Genomic DNA, 24,724 nt, shown 5'->3' with positions numbered 1-24,724 from the left:
ACATGGTCTCTGGGAAATCATTATTTTGAACACTTTAAAATGAAGAGGAGGGCTTCCCTGGTGGCGCAGTGGTTGGGAGTCCGCCTGCCAATGCAGGGGACGCGGGTTCGTGCCCCGGTCCGGGAAGATCCCACATGCCGCGGAGCGGCTGGGCCCGTGAGCCATGGCCGCTGAGCCTGCGCGTCCGGAGCCTGTGCTCCGCAACGGGAGAGGCCACAACAGTGACAGGCCCGCGTACCGCAAAAAAAAAAAAAAAAAAAAAAAATGAAGAGGAAGTGACATTCGTATTCTGTATAGCAACTTTGGAGGCAGTGGATAAACATAACCAGACAAAGTTTTGAGCACTGTAGTGAACACTCCTGGTGCTCTGTCCAGATCCCATTCATCACTTTGCCTGTCAAGTTATGTAAACACCCTACCCCCTAGAGGCAGCCCATAACCAACGACTGACTAAAACAGGGGGATGAAAGGCGTTGCCTCAAGATGGATCATCTCCATGGTACCCACTCCAGAGCTTCCCCCCCTGGAATTAGCTGGGACAACCCATATCCTCCCTAAAATAATCATGTGCATTCCAACCCCTTCTCCCCCTGCCCCCAATAAACCATGTACATCCCAACAATTACCCCCAACAAATTATTTGCATGCTAACCGTTCCCCCCAACATATCATGTGCAGTCTAACTGTTACCCTCCAAAAAAATCATTTGCATGCCAACACTTACTCCTCCAACAAATTATGTCATCCCAACCCTTACTAACCCAACAAACCATGTGATCACAACCCTGCCTCTCAGACAAATCAAGTACATCCAAACCCTTACAAAAGCATGTGCATTCCCCAACAAAGCATGTGCATCTTAATTCCTACCTCAAGATCTGCTAAAAGGAGACTGGCCTAAGATAACCACATCATAAAGGAATGTCTATCAATTAGTAGAAGTTACTTTTGGAGCTATTGTGAAGGTTTCCTGGGAGGAAATATCTCTTCTGGGTCTGGGAGTTGGAAGGGGAGCTAGAGTTAGAGAGAGAAAGGAAATTTCAGGTAGAGGGAACAGCGTGTGCAAAAACAAGACTCCCTGAGAATGGGGATTTTTGTCTGTTCACTATTTTATCCCTTGGACCAAGAATGGAGCAGTGCCCTCTGGGGTGAGGCTGGAGATTGAGCCTGGACTCAGATATGTAGATGCCCAGAGATTCCCATTGCTGAGAGCTCCTGGCCCCCACCATCAGGAGACCTCTCAGGAGCTAGTCAGTGACTTGAAGCAGCCGATAACTACTCTAAGGGTTACAACAATGAATAAACAAAAATCCTTGCCCTACGGATCTGGCACTGCAGTAGTGGAGAGAGACAATAAACAAAATAAATAAAGTAAATAAGCAAACTGTTTTGTATATTAGAAGGTGGTGGGTACAATGAATAAAAATAATTGGGCAATGGGGATAGGGGGTGTGTGTGTGTGTGTGTGTGTGCGTGTGCGTGTGTGTGTGTGTGATTTTAGACAGGGCAGTCAGGGAAGGCCTCACTGACAAGGGGACACTTAACCAATAACTTGAAATGAGGAAGTGAGCCATATGGTTACCTGAAGGTATCTGAGGAAAAGCATTTAGATACAGGGAACAGCAAAGGCAAAGGCCCAGAGGCAGGAGAGTGCCTGTCATCTTCAAGGAAAGACAAAGAGCCAGTGTGGTCAAAGCAGAAAAAGTGAGGGAGAGTCTGGGAGGAGGTGAGGGCAAGGATGTGACAGGGGCAGATCATGCAGGGCCCTACAGGCCACAGTGAGGAATTTGACTTTTACTCTGAGTGAGGTGGGAGTCACATGGACTCTCAGCAGAGGAGGATCAGGATCCGACATGGATTTAACAGGATGACATTACCTCTGACCTCAGTAAAGTCTTGTTAAACATCACAACCTGGTTGAGATGAGCCAGGAGGAAGCAGAAAGAGTTTCTGAGTCTAGGGCATGAATGTCAGGGCTAGGAACCAGCACAAGACAGTGACCTCATGGAGGTCAAAAGTAGCAAAGACAGCTACCTGGCAGTAAGGTGAAAGGTCTGGCATGGATGGATGGATGGATGGATTGGGGATGGACAGAAAGATAGGTGGGTGAGTGGATGGATGGAAAGGTAAGTGGGTGGGTGGGTGGATGGATGGATGGATGAATGGATGGCTGGATGGATGGATAGAAAAGGCATCTGTAAGGTGGACCTGCAGGAAATGCTAAAAAAAATACTGAGACAATTTTAGAGGGTCTGGTTTTCAGCAAGAAAGTCCCTGGAGTTTTATGCTGTAATAACTTGGTTATAAAAAGCTATTATAGGGGCTTCCTTGGTGGCGCAGTGGTTAAGAATCCGCCTTCCAATGCAGGGGACATGGGTTTGAGCCCTGGTTCAGGAAGATCCCACATGCCATGGAGCAACTAAGCTCGTGTGCCACAACTACTGAGCCTGCTCTCTAGAGCCCGTGAGCCACAACTACTGAGCCCACACACCACAACTACTGAAGCCCATGCATCTAGAGCCCGTGCTCCACAACAAGAGAAGCCACCACATTAGGAAGCCCGGGCACCACAACGAAGAGTAGCCTCTGCTCACCGCAACTAGAGAAAGCCCACGTGCGGCAACGAAGACCCAATGCAGCCAAAAATAATTATTTTTTTTAAAAAAAGCTATTATAATCTCATCTTATCACAGGTAAAAAGCTAGGGATATTTGGTTTGTACTTGTGTGTTCTACTGAGGAATGTAAGGGTGGTAGAGAGCCAGCAATGGCTTCTGGTTCTCTTTGGGGTTCCTTTAATAAATACTTCATCATCATACTGTTGGTAGACCAGAGAACAATACTGTGTAGATCTGGGTTCTCAGACTTGAGCATGCATCAGAATCACCTGGAGAACCTGTTAAACGCAACTTGCTGGGCCCCACCCCAGACCTTCTGGTTCATCAAATCTGGGGCAGAGCCTGAGAATCTGAATTTCTAAGTTCCCAGATGATGCTGATGTTGCTGGTCCAGAGACCATACCTTGAGAACTAGCGATGTAGAGAAACATGGACATTGAAACATAGACTTTGATAGCTCTGTGTTGAAAGCAATTTTGAACATTCTGAATGTAAAGAAGTTTCCAAAATATCTTAACTAACTTATTTTCCACTTCTGTTTTCCTTTTCATATATAAGAAAGAGTGATATGTTGTAAAAGTTTTTTCCAAATAAATCTACAACAACTTGTTCAATAAGGATAACATAAAAATTCTAAATAAGAAGGCATTGTGTCATAGCTTGTTAGGTTTGGTGGTACCTAAAATACGGGCGTACCTTAAAATTAATGATGCCTTAGGTTTGGTTACATACGGAATGCATAGAGAGGGGAGATGTTAACTCTACCTTGGGGTAGGGAAAGGGGCAGAGTAGGGCTCTGGGGGATCTACCTTGGGGGTCAAGGAAGGACATACAAAAGAATGCACACATGGAGGACTTGGCCAGGGGCAGAGCAGTGGAGGAAAAAGGGAAATTCCTGGTGGAGGGGACCACACGGAGGCTGGACAATGCCTGAGCAAGTACTCAGGGCAGATGAGGAGCCGGAGGGAGAGGGGTGGGAGATGAGGCTGGTGAGGTGGACTGGGGCCAGAGTGAATATGATTTATGTGCCTATGAAGCACATTTAGCCTGCAAAGTATCTGTGGGGCTGTGAGGCAGGTGTGTGCTGGGCTCAGATTCTTGTTTCAGAAAGCTTTCCTGGATGAAAGGTAGAGCATGGGATGTAAAGACAACCGTTTAGGAGACTGTTGAAGTTATCCCATATCAGAGATGCCTTAGGGACAGAAAAGTTGAATAATTTCCCCAAAGTCACACGGCTAATAAGTGCCCAAGCCAAGACTTGAAAGTAGGCAGTCTGGCTCTAGAGCCAGGACTCTGCAATAGCATTGGCCTGACCACTAGGGGGCACTGCCTGTCTTTCTTGATCAACTCTTGCCTCCAACTCTCACCCCCTCCCCCCTCCCCCCTCCCCAGAGGACCACTAGGAAGAAACAACAGGAAGACCCAGTACATGGCTGCTGGGCCAGTGGGATGTTGAGAGCCCAACAGTCTTACTATGTAGGACTCATGACCATGTCCATCCCAATAACTGGCTAATTCCACCATGCTCCAACCACCCAAGGAGGTCCTTGTTCATCTTCTCTCATTCACACACTACTCTCCACCTCTCTCTGGAGTTGACTATACTTGGTGCCTCCACTTCTTCACCTCCCATTTTATCCTCAATCTATTTCATTCTGGTTTCCATCATCATCACCATCACCATCACCACCTTCCCCACTATTATCACCACCACCATCACCTCCACTCCCATGATCTCTGCCACCACCTTCACTGTTTTCACCACCATCACCATCACCATAACCACCACCTTTATCACCACCAGAACCACCAGTACAATTGTCCCCACTGCCACCGTCATCTCCACCACCACCTCTGCTATCTTCACCAGCACCATCACCACCACCTCCACCATCTTCATTACCACCATCATCCTCACCACTGGAACTACTCTTAGAATAGAACAACCTCCTTACTGCTCTGTCCTGTGAATATTCTTCAGTCTTAATTCATTTTGGTCTCTTTCCTTGGTCTTCCATGACACCATACTCTACTCATTTCCCCCACATCTGTCTGACCACTCTTGCCCTCTCTCGTCTATTAGCTGCTCCTCCACTCCCTGATTTTATTTATTTTTTATATAAATGTATTTATTTATTTATGGCTGGGTTGGGTCTTCATTGCTGCACGTGGGATTTCTCTAGTTGCGGTGAGCGGGCTTCTCATTGCAGTGGCTTCTCTTGTTGCGGAGCACTGGCCCTAGGTGCGCGGGCTTCAGTAGTTCTGGTGCGCGGGCTCAGTAGTTGTGGCGCATGAGCTTAGTTGCTCCACAGCATGTGGGATCTTCCTGGACCAGGGCTCAAACCCATGTCCCCTACACTGACAGGTGGATTCTTAACCACTGTGCCACCAGGGAAATCCCTCCACTCCCTGATTTTAAATTACTTACTCAGAACTCTATTCTCACTCTATAATCTATCTCTAAATGATTTAATCCATTATCATGGCTATAACTACCATCTATTGGCTGGGGGTGGGAGGGAAAAGACCTCTTTTTTGTGATCTAGATTACATATACAATGTATATTGAAATCACAATGCCTCAAAATCAACTTACCCCAAACTTAATTTTATCTCTCCCCCAAAGCCTGCTTTTCCTCCAATGTTCCCTTTCTCTGTAGTTCTATATAGAAAATATTGTGTTAATTTTGTTCACTGCTATATCCCTAGAAAGTAGCACAGATCTTGTCACTCAATAAGATTTGTCTTAATAAATATTTGTTGAGAGAGGCAATGACTCCCAAATCCTGCAATTGGTCTAGATAGCTCCAAATGACCAAATAATACATCATCTTCTACCAGACTTTGAGACTCCAGTCAGATCTGGTGAGTGCCATATTTTGAGGGGGAAGGGGGATCACAGATTTGTAAAAAATGACACTTTCAGAAACTTTAGATAACGATAGAGATACTGTAAATTCTGGCTTAGCCACCTCCAAACCACAGGGTTATTTAAAGTTTATTTTGATCCCGCAGTCACTTCCTGCTCCTCAGACAATGCTCTGTAATTAAAGGGCATTCCTTTTCTAGGGTCAATTGATTCTGTAATCCCAAAGGTGATCAACAATAGCTAGAAAAATCTACTACCAAGGAAACATCTGAAAACAAGTGAAGAAAAGGTAACGAAAATGAAAAGCAGAACCATGGGTCTGATGGTGAAAGATGGAAGAAGTTCACTTTTCTGTTAGTGGTTTCCTATGTCAGCTGACCATGTCAGGTCTCATGAGATTTCCTTGAGATAGGAAAAGTGGTTGAGAGGGAGCACAGTAGGGAGCTTTGAGTGCTGACTGGCAAGTGTTACCTGCACACAGGAATGCAAGGGTCATCGCTTCTTCCAGGTATGTGTAACCTTAACCTACCCCATATCAGGGGCTACTTGGTTCAACAATTAGCTGTCTTTCCCTTCTCCTCTTTCTTCTGCTCTGCTTTGAACACTCTCCTTTCACCCTTGGGTTATGGTTTCCTTCCTCACCACCCTCTTCAAACTACACTCTCAAATATCCCTAAAATTGTCCTTACGGTCAAATCCAATGAGCTGTTCATCTCCCTCTTCACAGGTCTTGTTTTCTAACTGATATTCTCTCCTCCTTGATAACTTCTGTGACCTAGCACTGCCCTGATTTTCCTCTGCCTCTCTTGCTATTCTTTCTTTCTCCTCCTTTTGCCTTTTCCTGAATACTAATAATAATAACCAAAATTTTCAAACACTCACTATGCACCTTGCATATTAATCCATTTAATTCTCATAATGGGCTCATAAGGTGGGTACTAATATTATTTCCATCCTATAGATGAGAAAACCGGAGCACAGAGAGGTTATGTTACTCATCCAAGGTCACACAGATTGTAAATGGCAGAACCAGGATTTGAATCCAAGCCTCCTGGCTTCAGATCTTTGTTAATATGCCTTTGGGTTTTTTCCTTCTCTTTTTCTACTCTGTCTCCCTAGAGGAATCTTAAGATCCCATGGCTTCAACAACACATCTGTGCAGGTAGCTCTCCAACTCTGAAATCCCTCCCATTCTCTGGCTCCAGATCAAATAACAATATCAATAGCTACAATATCAACCAAAGCTAACATATGTTGAGCACCTGGTATCAGGCTAAGATGTTCTATATTCATTATCGCACAGTACCTCCACATTACAGATGTAAAATGGCATCACAGAAATGGTGCTCAAAACCTCACACTTATTTAGTTGCAGAGGCAGGTAATAGATCATAAAGTCTATCAAAATAATATAAGCTACTTGAAGGCAAAGGTCCCCTCACTTTTGCAGCCCGTTCTGCAACATCTTACATAGAAGAGGTATCCAGTATATATCTGTGGAGTCAAATTTAAGTGAGAGAGCGTGCAATTTTTTATATATCAATTATGCCTCAGTAAAGCTAAAAAACTCTTTTAATGAGAGAAGCTCAAAAAAGATGTTTCCTGCTTTGGGGCAACTGCAGGCAGAGTCCTGGAAACTTCTGAGATGGATTATTTGTGAATTTCAGTTATCCATGACCTCTCTGACCACATCACTAGATGGAACAGACAATGTAGTAGAATGAGTATCAGGTGAAGAATTTAAAAATAGAATTCTAGTGCAAATAAAATGATAATAGAGGCAGCTAGCATTTATGGAGTGATTTCAGCCAGACATTGTGCTTTACACAATTCCCTCATTTATGTCATCACTCCAACCCCAGGAGGCATGCAATGCTATCACCCTGTTTCATATATGGAAACTTAGAGTAGTTAAGCAACCTGCTCCAATTTGCACAACTGGTATCTGAGGTACTTGACCCCTGGGGACCTCTTTTCTCATTAACTAAAAGAGTCAGCTGATGATTTCTAAAGCCTCTTAGAACTCTGGGATTCTGGCATGCCAATGACTCTTCGAGAGCTCTAACTTAAGACTCATGCCCGTATTATTGAGCACAGGATTGCTGGCTGGGCTGGAAGGACACCTTGAAGACTAGCCTTGAGGAAATGTGATGGTACCCAGACTGCCTGAGTTTTAGGAACCAGGAAGTACTTTTCAGCCATATGTTTTACTAGCTGCCTCTGCAAGCTATAGTCGTCATTGGGGCAGCTGTAATGTTAGTGTAGCTGCTGCAAATTAATCATCATACAAAGTAGGAAAAAGGGAAATTTAAATGTATTAAGAAATATTCCAGGATCCTGCCATTAAGCGGTTCACATCCCAGCTGAGAATATATTCATTGGACCACCGGAAATATTCAAAATGCTCCATGAAAGCAGTTGCATAAGTAATTGATCACGGGACAGACCTGGCAACTTAGAATAAGAGCCTGGGAGGAGGAGTAACAGCCCCCACCAAAGATGTCAACATCCCCTGAAACGTGTGGATATGTTACCTCACATATACAGGGGAGGTAAAAATTCTCCTCTACCCTCTTATGGTCTCTAGCTGGGAATAAGAATTAAATTGACATAAGATAGATTAATAGGAGAGAAGCATAAACATTTAATTAAATTTGAACATGTGCATGGGAGCCTTCACAAGAAAATAAAGACCCAAAGAAGTGACCGGAGCACAAAGTTTTGTACCTTTTAGACAAAGAAATGATAAATGTGTGAGGAAACAAGACAGACAAAGGGATTGGGGCTAGATGCAATAAATTGTGAGGAAGTGACTAGGAGATACAGAGGAGGGGAAAGTATTGGAAGATAGGGTTATTTTAGTAAGTTTATTTGTACAGATCTGTTTCAAGGTCCATTCACAGTCTCTGGGAGTAAAGATGCTCTTCTCATCCTGGTACAGGGAGGGCACCTTTCTTGTGGGAAATTATGGCCAGTTTTTAGGTAGAAAAGGGTAGATCATAAAGCTCGTCCTGCATCTTCTGCCTCTCAATTGCCTCCAGCTCAAAATAATGAATATGCCAAAGTGGAATATTTTGGGGTGGCATGTCCTGAACCCCATCACATGGTCAAAGGGACTTTGCAGATGTGCTAAAGATCTTGAGATGAGCAGATTATCCTGGATTATACTGGTGGGTCCAATATAATCACAAGGGTCCTCATCAGAGAGAGGCAAGAGACCAGAAAGGAGAGACGTTGCTATGCCACTGGCTTTGAAGATGGACCAAGGGGCCGTGAGCCAAGGAAGGTGGGCAGCCTCTAAAAGCTGCAAAAAGCAAGGAGATGGATTCTCCCCTAGAGCTTCCAAATCAGCCCTACTAACACCTTGATTTTAGCCCAATGAGAGTGATTTTTGACAGAATTGAATTTTCTACGCAATTGTAAGGGAATATATTTCTGTTATTTTAAGCCACTAAATTCAGTTTTGGTGGGTTTTTTTGTTTTTTTTTTTTTTCGGTACGCGGGCTTCTCACTGTTGTGACCTCTCCCGTTGCGGAGCACAGGCTCCAGACGCGCAGGCTCAGCGGCCATAGCTCACAGGCCCAGCCGCTCCGCAGCATGTGGGATCCTCCCGACTTGGGGCGTGAACCCGTGTCCCCTGCATCAGCAGGCGGACTCTCAACAACTGCGCCACCAGGGAAGCCCCCATTTATTTATTTTTGTTTTTATTTCCATTTCTCTAGGAGGTGGGTCAAAAAGAATCTTGCTGTGATTGATGTCATAGAGTGTTCTGCCTATGCTTTTCTCTAAGAGTTTGATAGTGTCTGGCCTTACATTTAGGTCTTTAATCCAATTTGAGTTTATTTTTGAGTATGGTGTTAAGGAGTAATGATGAAAAAACTGAAAGTGATATTAAGAAAACACTCCCATTTACCATTGCAACAAAAAGAATAAAGTACCTAGGAATAAACCTCCTGAAGGAGACAAAAGACCTGTATGCAGAAAATTATAAGACACTGATGGAAGGAATTAAAGATGATACAAAGAGATGGAGAGATATACCATGTTCTTGGATTCGAAGAATCAACATTGTGAAAATAACTCTACTACCCAAAGCAATCTACAGACTCAGTGCAATCCCTATCAAACTACCACTGGCATTTTTCACAGAACTAGAACAAAAAATTTCACAATTTGTATGGAAACACAAAAAGACCCTGAATAGCCAAAGCAATCTTGAGAAAGAAAAACAGAGCTGGAGGAATCAGGCTCCCTGACTTCAGACTATACTACAAAGCCACAGCAATCAAGAGAGTATGGTACAGGCACAAAAACAGAAATATAGATCAATGGAACAGGAGAGAAAGCCCAGAGATAAACCCACGCACATATGGTCATCTTATCTTTGATAAAGGAGGCAAGAATATACAATGGAGAAAAGACAGCCTCTTCAATAAGTGGTGCTAGGAAAACTGGACAGCTACATGTAAAAGAATGAAATTAGAGCACCTTCTTTTTTTTTATTCCATGTGTTTTTATTTTAAAATAAAGGTCAAAACATACATCATATTATTTTACATATACTTACAAATAGTTTTCTGCAGATATTATTGCTTTTATTGTTTGATTGAGTGTGAGTCATTTTTAAAAGTTCTCACATTTCTGTCCAAGGCAGTGTTTGGCTGACAGCAGTCACTCTTTCTATATATTTGAGATATTTTATGGGAATTTAAAACTTAAGAATTTATGTCATTTGAGTTTTCTTTCTCATGAATATTTTAATGATCTGATTTAGTAACCCCTTCACACTAAGATCACTCATTTTTTTAAAAAGCTATATATCAGGTTTTTCTAGTTTATAATATAAAATAATTTAGATTAGAATGTGTAAATCATTGTGTAATTTCAATATTTCCAACTATAGATTTACTATGGAAATAGCACTCATAGTCAGCTTTCTGGTTTTGTTTTTCTTTGTTTTGTTTACCATTTAAACTTTTTGTCTTATATTGGAGTATAGCCGATTAACAATGTTGTGATAGTTTCAGGTGCACAGCAAAGCGACTCAGCCATTCATAAACATGTATCCATTCTCCCCCAAACTCTCCTAGTTTATAATATAAATTCAACTAAAATATCATTAAAACAAACAGAAGCCATAATTTGGTGGCTCAGAAAAAAATAATTTTGAAGTTAATAAATGCCAAACATAAACTTTTCCCTGCTAAAAATAACACTAGAGACAGTACAAAGAATATTATAGGATGATGACTGAATGACTTTTAAGCTTTTAAAAGAGTCTCAGTGGTGCAATTTTAGTTATATTGGAAAGTATTTTTATTCTTTATAAACCAGTTATTATTCCTTATGTCTAAATTTCTGGTTGAGAGAAGAAAACATTTGTATATGTCTCCAAACTGGGTCATTTCTATATTTTGCAATTCTCTGTTTTAAAAAATTGCAATTAAAAGGAAAAGTCAGAAGTATAACCTGAAGAGCAGGAAAGATTAAATATTTAATGCTGTTCCCTAGAGTTTTTCTTCCCAAATTGTCCCTCCAGTTCATAATTCTTTCATAAGGATTTTGAATGTTCATATGTTTATTATTAAACATTATTTCAGGGGACAGTAATTTAATTACTATCATGAGTATAATTTTTCAATATACTATTTTTTATTTCAGAATCGCAAAGCATTTTTTAAAACGGTGCATGCAAACGAAATCTCCAAACTCCTTAGCAACTAGATGCTCTCAAAATTACTTCCAAAAACCAAAATCTGCCAGTAGATATTTGCTAAAAATTAATTTTTCTAGTATTCACCTTCTCAAGTCGTTAGAAAGCTGAAGTATGTTCATGTACCTAAAATGTTTAGAACAATGCCTGGCATGTGGTAAGAGCTCAATTCCTCTTGGATATTGTGGAGGCTGCCCTTAGAACTTTGCCCAATTTCCCCCACCCAGGATATCCTCTCCCCAAGACATGAGTCTCTCTCTTCAAGAGAAATTTCACTGATGTGCTCATAGGCAGGATGGAGGGGTGTTTTCATCACAGGGCATGCCGCATTTTAACCCCAAAATTCCCATCTCCTCCAAGTCTTGCTCCACAGACACCAGCCACCACATCTTCTGAACCTCCCCAAGGTAGCCAAGACATCCCCCCCACCCATTTCACCAGACTCTCAGCCTCGAGTCCTCCAATCCCAGTCCTTTACCAACAGGAATCAAAGTTTACCAGCTCCACCAAACTAGTCCACCCTCACCCAACCTGTCATCCAACTTGGTAAACAGACACCTTCCATGACCAGGACCCACTTTCTTTTTTTATTTTGGCTTTATTGAGGTGTAATTGACATACAAAAAAATTGCACACATTTAATGCATACATCTTGATGAGTTTGGACATAAGGATACACCATACACCCATGATATCATCCCCACAATCAAGATATTAAGTATATCTATCACTTCCAAAATGTTCATTATTTGTGGAAATGTTTTTCTTTTTCTTCTTTCTTTTTTTGTAAAACGACTAACATGAGATCTATCCTTTTAGCATATTTTGAAGTATACAACACCAAGTTGTTAAACGTATTTGCTATGTTTTACAGCAGACCTCTAGAACGTATTCATCTTATATAGCAAAAACTGTATACCCATTGAAAAAGAATGCCCTGGTAACTGCCATTCTATTCTCTTCTGTGAGTTTGACTCCTTTTCATATAAGAGAAATCATACAGTATTTGTCCTTCTGTGTCTGGTTTCATTTCACTTAGAGTAATGTCCTCTAGATTCATCTATGTTGCTGTAAATGGCAAGACTGCCTTATTTTTTAAGGTTGAATAACATTCCATTGTGTGTGTGTGTGTGTATATATATATATATATATATATATATATATATATATACCACATTTTTTATCCATTCATCTGCAGGACCCACTTTCTTAGGAGGTAACCAATGTTGCAAATAAGGTTACTAGTCACTGGACCTGTGCACACTAGAAGAGCCACATTGGTTGTTCATATTGAAATGTTTCCACACCATGTGTAAATAATTGTTTCCCAGAATCAGCTCCCAGGACACTCCTGCCAGCCCAGACCCTTTCCTGGGACCCCATCGACTGCCTCACAATTCAGCAGCTGAAAGATTAACACCTGCTGCCTCAGAGAGGGTCTCCAATGTCCATTCTGATTGGTTGGTTCCTGAAACATACCAGTTGTTAAATATTTTGTATATTGTACTTGCAAGTGGCAAATTATTCTAGACATTACTATGTTATAAGAGAATGAAAAGAAGGTAAGGAGAGAACTAACAATCAGAGTGGTGTAAGATTTATTAAGAAAGGAAGAGAAAAGCCACCCATCTATCCAGCACCTTCGGGTCTTTGCAGAAGCAAGAACATGGCTGATGATACCACCAGATGTTGGGAAGGTTTGGGGAAGAAGAAAATAGCACTTTAGCAGTCACAGTAGAAGTAGCCTTCACATAGAGGCAGCCTTCATTTTTCAAAAAGGCAGAAACAATACTTCCCTTCCAAGACGTGTTTCTGGAATTTTGCCTATCCTCCATCAAGAGAAAGACTCTGGTTCCGGTCCACTTGAATCTGGGTGGACATGTGACTTTCTTGTAACCAAGAGAATACGGTGGAATGGAGCTGCATGACTTCCTGGACTGGATCTTGAGAGGAGATGTAGACTGGTTGGCCAGAACCCTTATGCTTAGAGCTCTGAAGCTGCCTGACCAAGGCTGACATGATGGGAGGAAGCCCAAACTACCCTAGGCCCTGAGACTACATGAAGCCATGTCCAGCCGGTTCCCAGATGCTCCAGCCCCATCACTGTCTAACAGCAACTGTATAGGAAGCTCCAAGCCAGAACTATTCAGCTGAGCCTTTCCCAGATTCCCAAATCATAGAAACCACAAGAGATAATAAAATGAATGTCTGCATTTTGTGATAGTTGTTATTCAGCAATAGATAACTGATACCCAGCCCTTGGAGAATATCCTAGAATCTTTCCTCAATCGTTTCATGTCTCCCTTCTGCTTCCCTGTTCCAGGACTCTGCTTTCTGCTAAGCTTGTCAGGAGTCGTGGCTCAGAAAACCAAAGGTGAGTACTTAAAGCCTGACTTTTCCATAGCCAGAGATCAGGGAGGGTGTAGACCAATAAGGCACCTGGGCCCACTCACATCCTCCAACAAGACAGAGGAAGGGGGCTACTTCTGGGAACAGAAATGGGGCAGGTTTCCTCCTGTAATTCTTTTTAAGTCATCATTTCATCAAATTTGGGTATATTTTAAGTTATCTTTTTTTTTATTTTACTGTTATTTGTCTATTTATTTGTTTTTAGTAACCACAGCATGACCAAGGTAGAGGTAGAACAGTGAATAAAACACACCAATTCTCATGAAGTAAACATTCTGGTGGGGAGAGACAGAGCATGATGAAAATCATTTCATTCCGATCACAAGCAAGTCAACAAAAAATGAGCAAGTTCATTCCAGGTTAACTTTAATCCCTTGGCGATCTCACTAGATTCTGAATCAACAAGCCTAGGGTGGAGCCTGATATTCTACATTTCTAGCTAAAAGCTAGGGATGCATTCTGAGTTGCCAGGCTCTGCACATTTTCCCCCCATCATGTTCCCTGCCTCCACTCTGTGTGAACCCTGGACAGCTCCCAGAATTCTCCACTAGACCTAAGCTTGAGATATTTCCTCAGCCCCTGTTATTTCCATTCATTTTCAAGGGGCCTCAAATTAAGATCCTTAGTGATCTCCATCTAAATGAAGTTACACATAGTGTTACAAAGATAACATGTACCCTTATCACCATATACCTTCTGTGGTACCCTACGAATTCAAATTTTTGTAATCATAGCTGACACTTAATATGTTCCAGGCACTGCCTGAAGAACTTTATATGTATTAATTCACTTACTCCTCACATTAACCCATTTTACAGATGAGGAAGTTGAGGCACAGAGAGGGTAGGACACTTGTGCAAAGACACACGGGTAGTAAGTGGTGGAGCCAGAATCAAACGCAGTGTCCCAGGTCTTAACCAAGTCATTCCCCTTTTATATATTCTGCAATGATCTTGAGAATAACACAGTTATATTGCATTGAAATATTTGTGTTAAAATTAACTTGTTTAATGCCAACCTCAGTCCTTTATCATGCATAAGAATCACACTTTTTTCTGTAGCTTGGTATCTTTTAACTTTTTAATGTACTGACGTCTCACAAAAGGAAAAAGGTGCAGCTTCCTCAGACTTGAGAGGCCTTTGCTCAGAGGCAAAACCAAATGATAACAGGAGAGATTTTGACTCTGGTGACATCTGACCTGCCTCTCTTCTCCTTGCAGGGACCTGTCATTCGTGTCCCCAACATTCTTCCTGTGTCAATGCCACTCACTGTACCTGCAACCATGGATACATTTCTGAATCCAAGCAGGAATACTTCACATTCCCCTTGGAGACATGTAAAGGTAAAGGGATAATTTTCAAGTCACCTAGAGGTAGATATGGAAAGAAGGCAGGATAAGGGCTTTGAGGGGGTAACAATAACATGCAATACTGAAACCTCTGCCAACTCAACCTTCACCAAGAAAGAAATTCTTCCATGAAGTCAGAAAAGTGGGCTCTTCCAGAACTTAGTTAGGTCTCAATTCTCTCCTCCATAATGTAAGGATAATAATGCTGACCTCATGATAGCAGTAAGGGGTTTGAATAGGTAATAATAAATGTAACTATACTTCATGAATCATAAAACATTGTGTAATTTTTTGTACAATTTTTTAAGGAGATAGATTATGTACTGAAGTCATGGCAAAGAAAGAATAAAAGCTTGGGCAGAAACTTTTTTTAATATAAAGTCTGTGGTCACCTAAGATGCAAGATGCTGCCTCAACTCAATAATTTAAATGTTCAATCCTATGGAAGAATGAACACTCTAGAGTTGAGTAAATATTAGGTTTTTCCCCTTTCCCACTTTTCAACATCCCTCCTGGTTGGAAGCCTACAGTTGGGAGTAAGGTGTATAATTGGTTTCTTTCCTCTTTCCCCACCCAACATTCTACTTTCCTTCACCCAATCTTGCAAGAGTTGTAACCTGGCAGGGAGATGAGGAAAGGGGAGCAGGGAAATTTTTCTTTGACAATACTATTGTTGCTATTTAGTCTCTATGTTCCTGAGATATAGCACTTTCAGTCGTGACAGCTTTTGTGGGTTATTTGAGGACAATTCCCCAATCACTCCCCTGAAATTCCCCTGATAACAGCAAATTCATCCCTACACCTTACTCATCCTGGAGGAATCCTGTGTCTTCTTTAGCTTCTCCCTGATAAAGTCCATTTGCCACTCCATGTGGCCCTCTCTGAAAGAAACTAAGCAATCCCACACCCAAAACTTCTCACACATGACCCACATCTAGCTCTTGGGAGATATTCACTCACCCTTTGCCCAAGAAACTTGAGATGAGCAGGTGCAGCAGATCTCTTTTCTGCCCAAGTGGCTCACTATTTAGATTTTTCAGGAGGAAACAGGCACCAATCAACTGGGTCCCCATAAAATGCAAAGACAGTGTAATTAGCTGAATGAATTCCTTAAAATCCCTCTCTTGGATTAAGCTGAAGAGAAAAGCACCCACACACACTTCTCCTCTTGGGTGGAAGTAGAGGGGCTCACAGGACAGCATCACCTCTCTCCAAATAAATCCTTCCTCTCTTACTTACCAACTCTTTTTAAACCTCACATGAATGAAGGCTATAAAAATCACATGGCCAGATCCCAGACATCTCCTTCTTTGCAAATATAGCATCATGGCTTGTTCCTCACTTGAAATGCTCCCCTTGTGCTTTTTCTAATGGTAGACCATGAATTATCTTTCCAGTTCCTACTGATTCAATGGGCTTATTCTAATTTTCTATTTCTTCTTGGAATAATATTTATTATTTATAAGAAATCACTTATTTTCCCTAATTTTTAAATTTGTGACCATAAAGTTGCATACAGCATTCTCTTATGGTTATTTTAATCACCTCCTTGAAACTGTGGTATGTTCCCCTTCTTGCTATTTTCCGTCAGGTTTTTTTCCATCAAACTTGTGTGGGTTTATCTGTCTTATTGGTCTTTTGAATTTTTTATCCTTTCTACTATGTTTTTTGTTTTCTATTTTATTGATTTCAGCTTTAATCTCTTCTTAATTTCTTTTTTCTGGGTTCTTAAAATGAATACTTAGATGCTTTATTTTTTCACCTTTCTTTCTTAAAAATAAAGACATATAAGATTATAAATTTTCCTCTGAGTATAGGTTTAGATATATTCTACAGGATGAAGTATTCTTCTTATTGATCTGTGGATGGTTTGTAATTTCCTTTTGATGTTTTGCTACTCCAAGAATTATGTGGGAGGGTGCTTCCTCATTTCCAAAAGTTAAGATTTTTTGTACATTTTTGCATTATATATTCCTAATTTTATTAGATAATTAAAGAATCATTTCTACTTTTAAAAAATTTATTAGAATTTTTAAACTAATGGCTGAAAATCTCTACTTTATAAGTTTTTATTAGAGATATCTTTGTGGAAGCATATGATTGATTTTATGAAAGAAAGTATATATTTTATTTTCAAGGAATATAAATTTCTTTCTCTCTGCATAGGCTTCTATCTCTTTCAGTCTCTATTTCTGTGTGTGTGTGTGTGTGTGTGTGTGTGTGTGTGTGTGTGTGCACATGAGTGCCTTTGTCTGTCTCTCTGACTTTCTGTATATGTGTATTTATTAATTTTATTTACTCATTAATTTCCCCATATCTTTACTTCTTATCCACTAGATCTTTCCTCTGTTTGTATGTGCTTATTGATTGTGATATCCAGTTCTTCTCTACTCTTATTTATTTTTTATCTACTAGTTCCAAGAGAAGTGAATTGAATATCCGAGTATAATTGTATTTTGATTGCTTCTTACATTTCTACTTGTTTGTGCTTTCTGTATTTATCTGTGTTGTTTGGTGCATACATATTTGTGAATGGAATATAATTTTCTTCATAAAATGTGTTAAGTATCAATACATAGTTTCCCTCTTTACCTTGTTTAGAACTTTGAACCTTAAATTCCACTGAGTCTGATATTAATATTATACATTGTTTTATTTCTGTTTGAATTCTCCTAGTATCTCTTTGTGCACCTCTTTATTTCCAATTTATTAATCTCCTGAAAACAGTATATAGTTGGGTGTCATTTTTTAGCCCATTGTTCCACTTACCTACTGCTGCATAATAAAACCCAAACTTATTGGCATCAAACAACCATTTTATTATGCTCATATGGGTCAGGAATTCAGACAAGCAAAACAGTGATGGCTCTTCTCTGCCCCTTGATATCTTAGGCCTCAGATAAAAGGCTCAAATTGCTGGTGGTGACTCAAACAGTTGAGGGTTAGAATTATCTGAAAGCACCTCTCCTCACATGTCTGTGCCTGGGATGGGATAACGCAAAGACTGGAATCATCTAGGATTGTCAGCTGGAGCCCCTATGCTAGATCTCTCCATGTAGCTTCAGCTTCTCACAGTTGATGGTTGAATTCTGAGAGGTAATGTCTCAGCATGGAGTTTCCAAAGAGTGAGGCTTCCAAGAGACTCAGGTAGAATTGCGCGTTTTTTATGACCTTGTCTCAAAGTCCCATTGTAACACTTCTGCAATAGTCTTCTTTTTTTTTTTTTTTGCGGTACGCGGGTCTCTCACCGTTGCGACCTCTCCTGTTGCGGAGCACAGGCTCAGGACACGCAGGCCCAGCGTCCATGTCTCACGGGCCTAGCCGCTCCGCGGCATGTGGGATCCTCCCAGACCGGGGCACGAACCCGTGTCCCCTGCATCGGCAGGCGGACTCCCAACCACTGCACCACCAGGGAAACCCTGCAATAGTCTTTTTTTTTTAAATTTATTTATTTATTCATTTATTTAATTTTTGGCTGCATTGGGTCTTTGCTGCTGCACGCGGGCTTTCTCTAGTTGCAGTGAGCAGGGGCTATACTTTGCTGCGGGGTGCAGGCTTCTCATTGTGGTGGCTTCTCTTGTTGCAGAGCACAGGCTCTAGGCGCGCGGGCTTCAGTAGTTGTGGCACACGGGCTTCAGTAGTTGTGGCTCGCGGGCTCTAGAGTGCAGGCTCAGTAGTTGTGGTGTACGGGCTTAGTTGCTCCGCGGCATGTGGGATCTTCCCGGACCAGGGCTCGAACCCGTGTGCCCTGCATCGGCAGGCGGATTCTTAACCACTGCGCCACCAGGGAAGCCCCTGCAATAGTCTTTTGACTAAAGCAGTCCTGAGCACACTTGGACACAAAGAGATAAGACAATGTGCCCACATCTCAATGGAAAGAGTGTCAAATAATTTGACAGTTTTGAAACTGTCACACTCAATATTCTAGTCTCTATTTTTTTCTCTTTTTTCCTAGTCTCTATTTTAATAGAAGATTTCCATTTATATTTAATGTATATTAGTCCATTTATATTTAGTGTAATGACTGACACAGTTACTCCCACGGTCTTACTTTACATTTATTATTAATTTTATATTATTATGATTTGCCTTTTTCTTTTTTTTGCATAGGATTTTTTTAACGTCTTTATTGGATTATAATTGCTTTACAACTATGTGTTAGTTTCTGCTTTATAACAAAGTGAATCAGCTACACATATACATACATTCCCATATCTCTTCCCTCTTGCATCTCCCTCCCTCCCACCCTCCCTATCCCACCCCTCTAGGTGGTCACAAAGCACCGAGTTGATCTCCCTGTGCAGCTGCTTCCCACTAGCCTTTTTCTTATTTGTGTTTGTTTTATCAAGTTGCTATTAGTTCCATTTTTCCCTTTACTTATTTAGAATTTTTACTATACTTTTCATCCTATTAATGGTTACTTTCTCTTTTCTTAATTTCATAATCAAACACATATTTCTTTCCTAATATTTGAAACACTCATCAATTATTTTTCCCACCAGGTTGCATTGTTTTCCCTACCAAGATGCTTAATTTTACCCTTACTTCCCCTCCCCCAGTAAAGAGATGACATCCTTAAAATACTCTCATTTTACTCCTCTCCTTTCCTCCTCTTCCCTCCAATCCCCCCCCATGAATGTTAATTTTATTTCAATGTTCATTGTGAAACCCTGCTTCCTCTTCCCTTCATCTTCCTCCAAGTTGAGGTTTCTGTACTTGCTAATTTAATACTTGTTAACTTGTTGTTTGCTTGGAGCATTTCTTTGCATGTTTTCTTCACATTGGGTACATGGGTAATATCCCTCTCAATTATTGTATAACCTCACCTTTCTTTTACTCTAACCAGTAGATTCTATCTTGGCTGTGTAGAGAATTTTTTAACTCCATCCTCTTACCCCAGTAATCCATCGATACATATCCCAGTAATCACAGAAACCATCTTCAAGTTTACAGGTTTGCAGTTGGGAATTCCAGTACCAGATTGAGTCTCATTCCTTTGTAGTGAATTGTAACTACTTTCTACCTCACATTTTGTAAAGTTTTTCTCAGGAGACCATCCTTACTTTTCATTGGTTAAGTGTATGTCACAGGACAACCCTATCTGAAAGGGAGGCTGAGAAAGAGAGCACCTGAGAAACTGGAACAAGATTGCCATGCTTGGCCTCCCAAACAAGGAATAGCTATTGAGTAAGCAACAGCATCAGCCACACTATGTCACACTCTGAAAATCCTAAATTCCCTGTTTCCTGTAACAGACAGGGAAATCCCACATTTTTACTTCCCACTTGACATCATTGTAAAGGGGCTACAGTGACCCTGAGGACTGGAGACATATTGATTTAACAAAAATATTCTAACTCAATTAGTTAGTTTAGCAGATGTATTAATCTGCTCAGGTTCCTATAACAAAATACCACAGGCTGGTGGCTTAAACCACAGAAATTTACTTTATAACAGTTTTGGAGGCTGGAAGAAGTCCATTATCAAAGTTCTGGCAGATTCTGTTTCTAGTGAGACCTGCCCTCTTGCTGTATCTTCACATGGTCTTTCCTCACTGGGCATAAGGGCAGAAACAATGGTTTGGAGTAGCACTCCTGTGTCTCTTCTTATGAGGATGCTAATCCTATCAGATCAGGGCCCCTTTCTTATGATCTCATTTAACGTCAATTACCTCCTAAGAGGCCCCATCGCCAAAAACAGCCACACTAGGAGTTAGGGCTTCAACATATGAACTGGGGGTAGGGGGGAGATACAAACATGGTCAGTATCCCATCTATATGCCCTTGGCATTTTTCATTCCTTTGTACACCAAGTCTGAGACTTTCTCTGGCTACTGAAGACCACTCAGTCCACACACAGGACAAATGGAAGTACTGGAGGGTTTACATTCCCTGGGAACATTCCTCCACCAATAAATGATAAGATTTTGTGGATAAATACCCCAGCTCCCTCACCCCTCAGGTAGGCTTACCTGAAGTGCATGCTCTACACTGCCTCTCAGAGGTTCCCAGAGGAATTGAGCCTCAGTCGCCCACAGTAGAAATTTCCTGGATAATACCCCCTTTATTTTCTGCCTTCCCTTCCCTGTTTCATTTCACCATTTCCATTCCAGTGTTTTCTGGGACCATCTCCCAAATAAAGTACTTGAACTTGAATCCTTGTCTCAATGTCTGCTTCTTGGAGAACCCAACCAAAATCAACGAAGAAAGAACAGAACAAAGACAACCATTACCTTAACTGAGTTGTTTTGGAAAGCCAGGATAGACCCTGATGGAAAGGATATAGCTTCTGGCACATATTTAGATGTTCAATAAATCTTTGTCAAATGAATAACCAAATTTCTCCTTTGTGTTCCAGATATTGATGAATGTACACCACCCATTAGTATATATTGTGGTGTGAATGCTGAATGTCAGAATATCAAAGGAAGTTTCTACTGTCACTGTAAGGCTGGATATAAAGCCCTCTCTGGGAAAGCACAATTCAATAATTCCAATGAGAACACTTGTCAGAGTAAGAAAATTCTTGTCTTCTTGTCTCCTTTCTAATTTTTAATTGAGTCTAACACCAGAAAATATATACTTGTGGTGGGGCCAGGACATGTTTATTTTCTGGAGGGAAATGGGTGATGGAAAGAGGAGGGGAAAAGGAAAGAAGGAAGTTTAGAGAAATAATGGGGTTAAGAAGCCAAGTGAGGGAGTTCCCTGGTGGTCCACTGGTTAGGACTGGGCCCTTTCACTACCATGTCCCCGGGTTCAATCCCTGGTCGGGGAACTAAATCCCACAAGCAGTGCAGTGCGGCAAAAACAAAAAAAGAAGAAGAAGGCAAGTTGGAGTTGGAGGTGACAGGGTTGTGGCTGAGACAAGATTCTTTGAATTGCAAAGTAAAGAAACCCACTCAGGCTAACTTAAGCAGAAAAGATGGGTTTATGATAAAGATGCGTGGAAACGTCTTGGAACTCAACGGCAATAATACAGCTGGGATTATGGAATGAACTGAAGCTGGGGACCAAACACTGTCAGGGCACCCCAGTCTCTCATACTCTGGGTCTGCTCCTTTCCTCTCTTTCATTGCAAACTGCCTTTTCTGACTCCTTGTCCACAAGACAGGAAATCTGGCCACCAACAACTCTAAATCTTACCATTTTTATTGATCCAACCACCCAAAGAAGGGTCAATTGATTCTCTCTTGGACATAATTGCATATTACTTGGAAATGTACAAATTGGCCCAATTTGAGTCATATGCCTACCCTCAGATCTGTGACCTTGGATAAGCATGATCACTGTCATAGAAATCATATAGATGGAGAAGATCTATACATAAGAAACATGGGACTTGGCAGACTATCCATGAGGTATTGACTACAGTTGAAATCATAAGAGAGAGGGTCTTTAAAGCTAAATTCTAGGAAACTGATTTGTGGAGAAACAATAATACTGATAGATAATATTTATTTCATTTGTACTATGTGCCAGGTACAACACCAAGTGCTTTACATTCATTATTTCATTTATTACATGAGGTAAGCACTGTTATTACAGATAAAGAAACTGAAGCGGGCTTCCCTGGTGGCACAGTGGTTGAGAGTCCGCCTGCCGATGCAGGGGACACAGGTTCATGCCCCAGTCTGGGAAGATCCCATATGCCGCAGAGCGGCTGGGCCCGTGAGCCATGACCGCTGAGCCTGTGCGTCCAGAGTCTGTGCTCTGCAACGGGAGAAGCCACAACAGTGAGAGGCCCACGTACCGCAAAAAAAAAAAAGAAAGAAAGAAAGAAAGAAAGAAACTGAAGCACCCAAAATTTAAGTAACTTGTTCAAGGTCTGCCAACTAATAAGATGATTTTTAAGATGATAGGCTTAGGTCAGCCTATATTGAGAGTCCACACTCAGCCACTTGCTACACTGCAACATGGGTCTCAGGGAAGCCATAACGCATGCTTTTTTGGTGCAATAATAATAATAATAGTAATAATCAGTTATTCCTCTTTATCAGTCAAGATCAAGCCTGGAAAACAGAAACACACTAGGTCTTTTAAACATAAGTAATTTCATATAGAGAATTGGTGCTGGTGAAGGAAGAGCTGAGAAGTCAAAAGGACAGTGAAGCAACCCAGGGATTAGCAAGAGCAGAAATCTGTAGCCATCCTGTACCTAGGGGGACAGAAGAGGAAGTGGTATTAGCAGGATCCAAAAGCTGGGTCCATCTGATGAGAGCTGGAAATTTGGAAGATATACAGCCCTCAGAGGGCTATTGCAGGGATTAAATGAGATAGTACCATTTAAAGCATTTAGTGCAGTACCTATAAGTATTTGCTAATATTGCTAGCTTTTCATCTGATTCTCAGGAAAACCAAACTACGTTAACACCCCTGCTCCTGTTAGAAAGGTCTGGGAAAGTTCAGGTTTCTCTTTAATATCAAAAGTATGTTGTCCACCAATGGGAGGTGCTCCTGCAAGATTCAGGCCCAGGTTACGCTATTTCCCCAAGTCTCAAGCTGGAGCCCACACCAGGGTCTTGGAGCTCCACGCGCTCCAAGTGTGAGACTGAGGTCCAGGTGGGGAAGGTGACAGAAATGAGCATGGGGTGCGTAGGAAGGGGTTGCTGTGCCATAAGTCCACCACTAATTCAGACAATCAATAAATAGTTGTTACATGAATTAATGAGTAAATGAGTGAAAGAATATGATTGAACCCAAAGTGAATTAGCGTTTTACTAGGCAGCAGGCACCTCTATTGACAATGTATAAACAGGCTGAGATTTTGCCTGGGTTATGATGTTAATCTGTTAAACTCACCTTATCTTACAAGAAAGAGAAATGCCTTAGTTATTTTCCTAATTTTAAGACATTTTCTAATTTTAAGAGCTCTTTTATATGGATTGAGTCCATCCAGGGTTAGTTATCACCAAGGTTGGTAGGTCCAAGAAAGCCCTCACAAAAAATGTATACAGCTTTCAGCCAAAAGCATGTTTTTCTACAATGAACGTGGTTTCCAATAACAAACATTTTCAGACTCAGGCTGTAAGTAAAAGTTCTTGAACTCTTAAGACAAAACCTTCAATGTACAGGAAAACTCTTTGCTCTTTTTAGCAAATAGACTCAGCTGAAAACCAAGACACAGAATAAGTATAGATTTAACCTCAGTATGATGGTAACAGGTATGTAAACATTTGCTAGACTTTTCTCGTCTTTCTAAAATAAAGATGATTATCCTCACAACGTACAATACAAGAAGCAATATACCAAGGTCCCATTAACAGCTGAAGATCATAAACTGACATTCTAGTCTCAGTTATAATTCCCAGACAGGCTGAATTTTAAAACCTGAAGCACCTAATTTTCTGTTTCCTCAGCCATTTCAGTTATAATGTTCAGCCAGGTCTGAATGAAAGAATTTGGAGCTTGCAATTTTCCACTTCCTCTCTGCTAAGGTATCTCTACCACAGCAGTATTGACATTTGGGCCCCGTAATTCTTTGTGGTCAGAAGCCATTCTGTGCACTGTAGGGTGTTGAGCAGCATCCCAAGCCTCCACCCACTAGATGCTTGTAGCATCCCCCACCCCAAGTCATGAGTGACCACCAAAAATATCTCCAGCCATTGCCAGGGTCCCCTGGAGGCAAAATAAGTTGAAAAACACTGCTTTATGCCACAACAGGGAATTTGGACTCTGATCCCCCAAAAGAGCAAATGACCTTGTCAGGAACCATAAAGTGTATGAGTTCAGACCTTCTAGATGCAAAGTTACCCACCTTACCTGCCAACC

At 41.2% G+C, this 24,724-nt stretch overlaps 1 protein-coding gene across 1 annotated transcript in view; it reads left to right on the top strand.

Annotated features, from left to right (window-relative positions):
- Positions 1-5,969: 5,969 nt before the first annotated feature.
- Positions 5,970-24,724, top strand: part of ADGRE3 (adhesion G protein-coupled receptor E3) — a 42,281-nt gene continuing 23,526 nt past the window's right edge. The window contains exons 1-4 of the mRNA XM_060146670.1: positions 5,970-5,994; positions 13,523-13,573; positions 14,829-14,951; positions 21,315-21,470. Of these exons, the coding sequence (XP_060002653.1) occupies positions 5,970-5,994; positions 13,523-13,573; positions 14,829-14,951; positions 21,315-21,470 (355 nt within the window). The remainder of the gene's footprint in view (positions 5,995-13,522; positions 13,574-14,828; positions 14,952-21,314; positions 21,471-24,724) is intronic.

The sequence above is a fragment of the Lagenorhynchus albirostris genome, chromosome 3 (assembly GCF_949774975.1).
Source record: "Lagenorhynchus albirostris chromosome 3, mLagAlb1.1, whole genome shotgun sequence".
Classification (NCBI taxonomy): domain Eukaryota; kingdom Metazoa; phylum Chordata; class Mammalia; order Artiodactyla; family Delphinidae; genus Lagenorhynchus; species Lagenorhynchus albirostris.
Note: the sequence above shows the minus strand (reverse complement) of the source record. Positions and strands in the feature narration are given on the sequence as shown.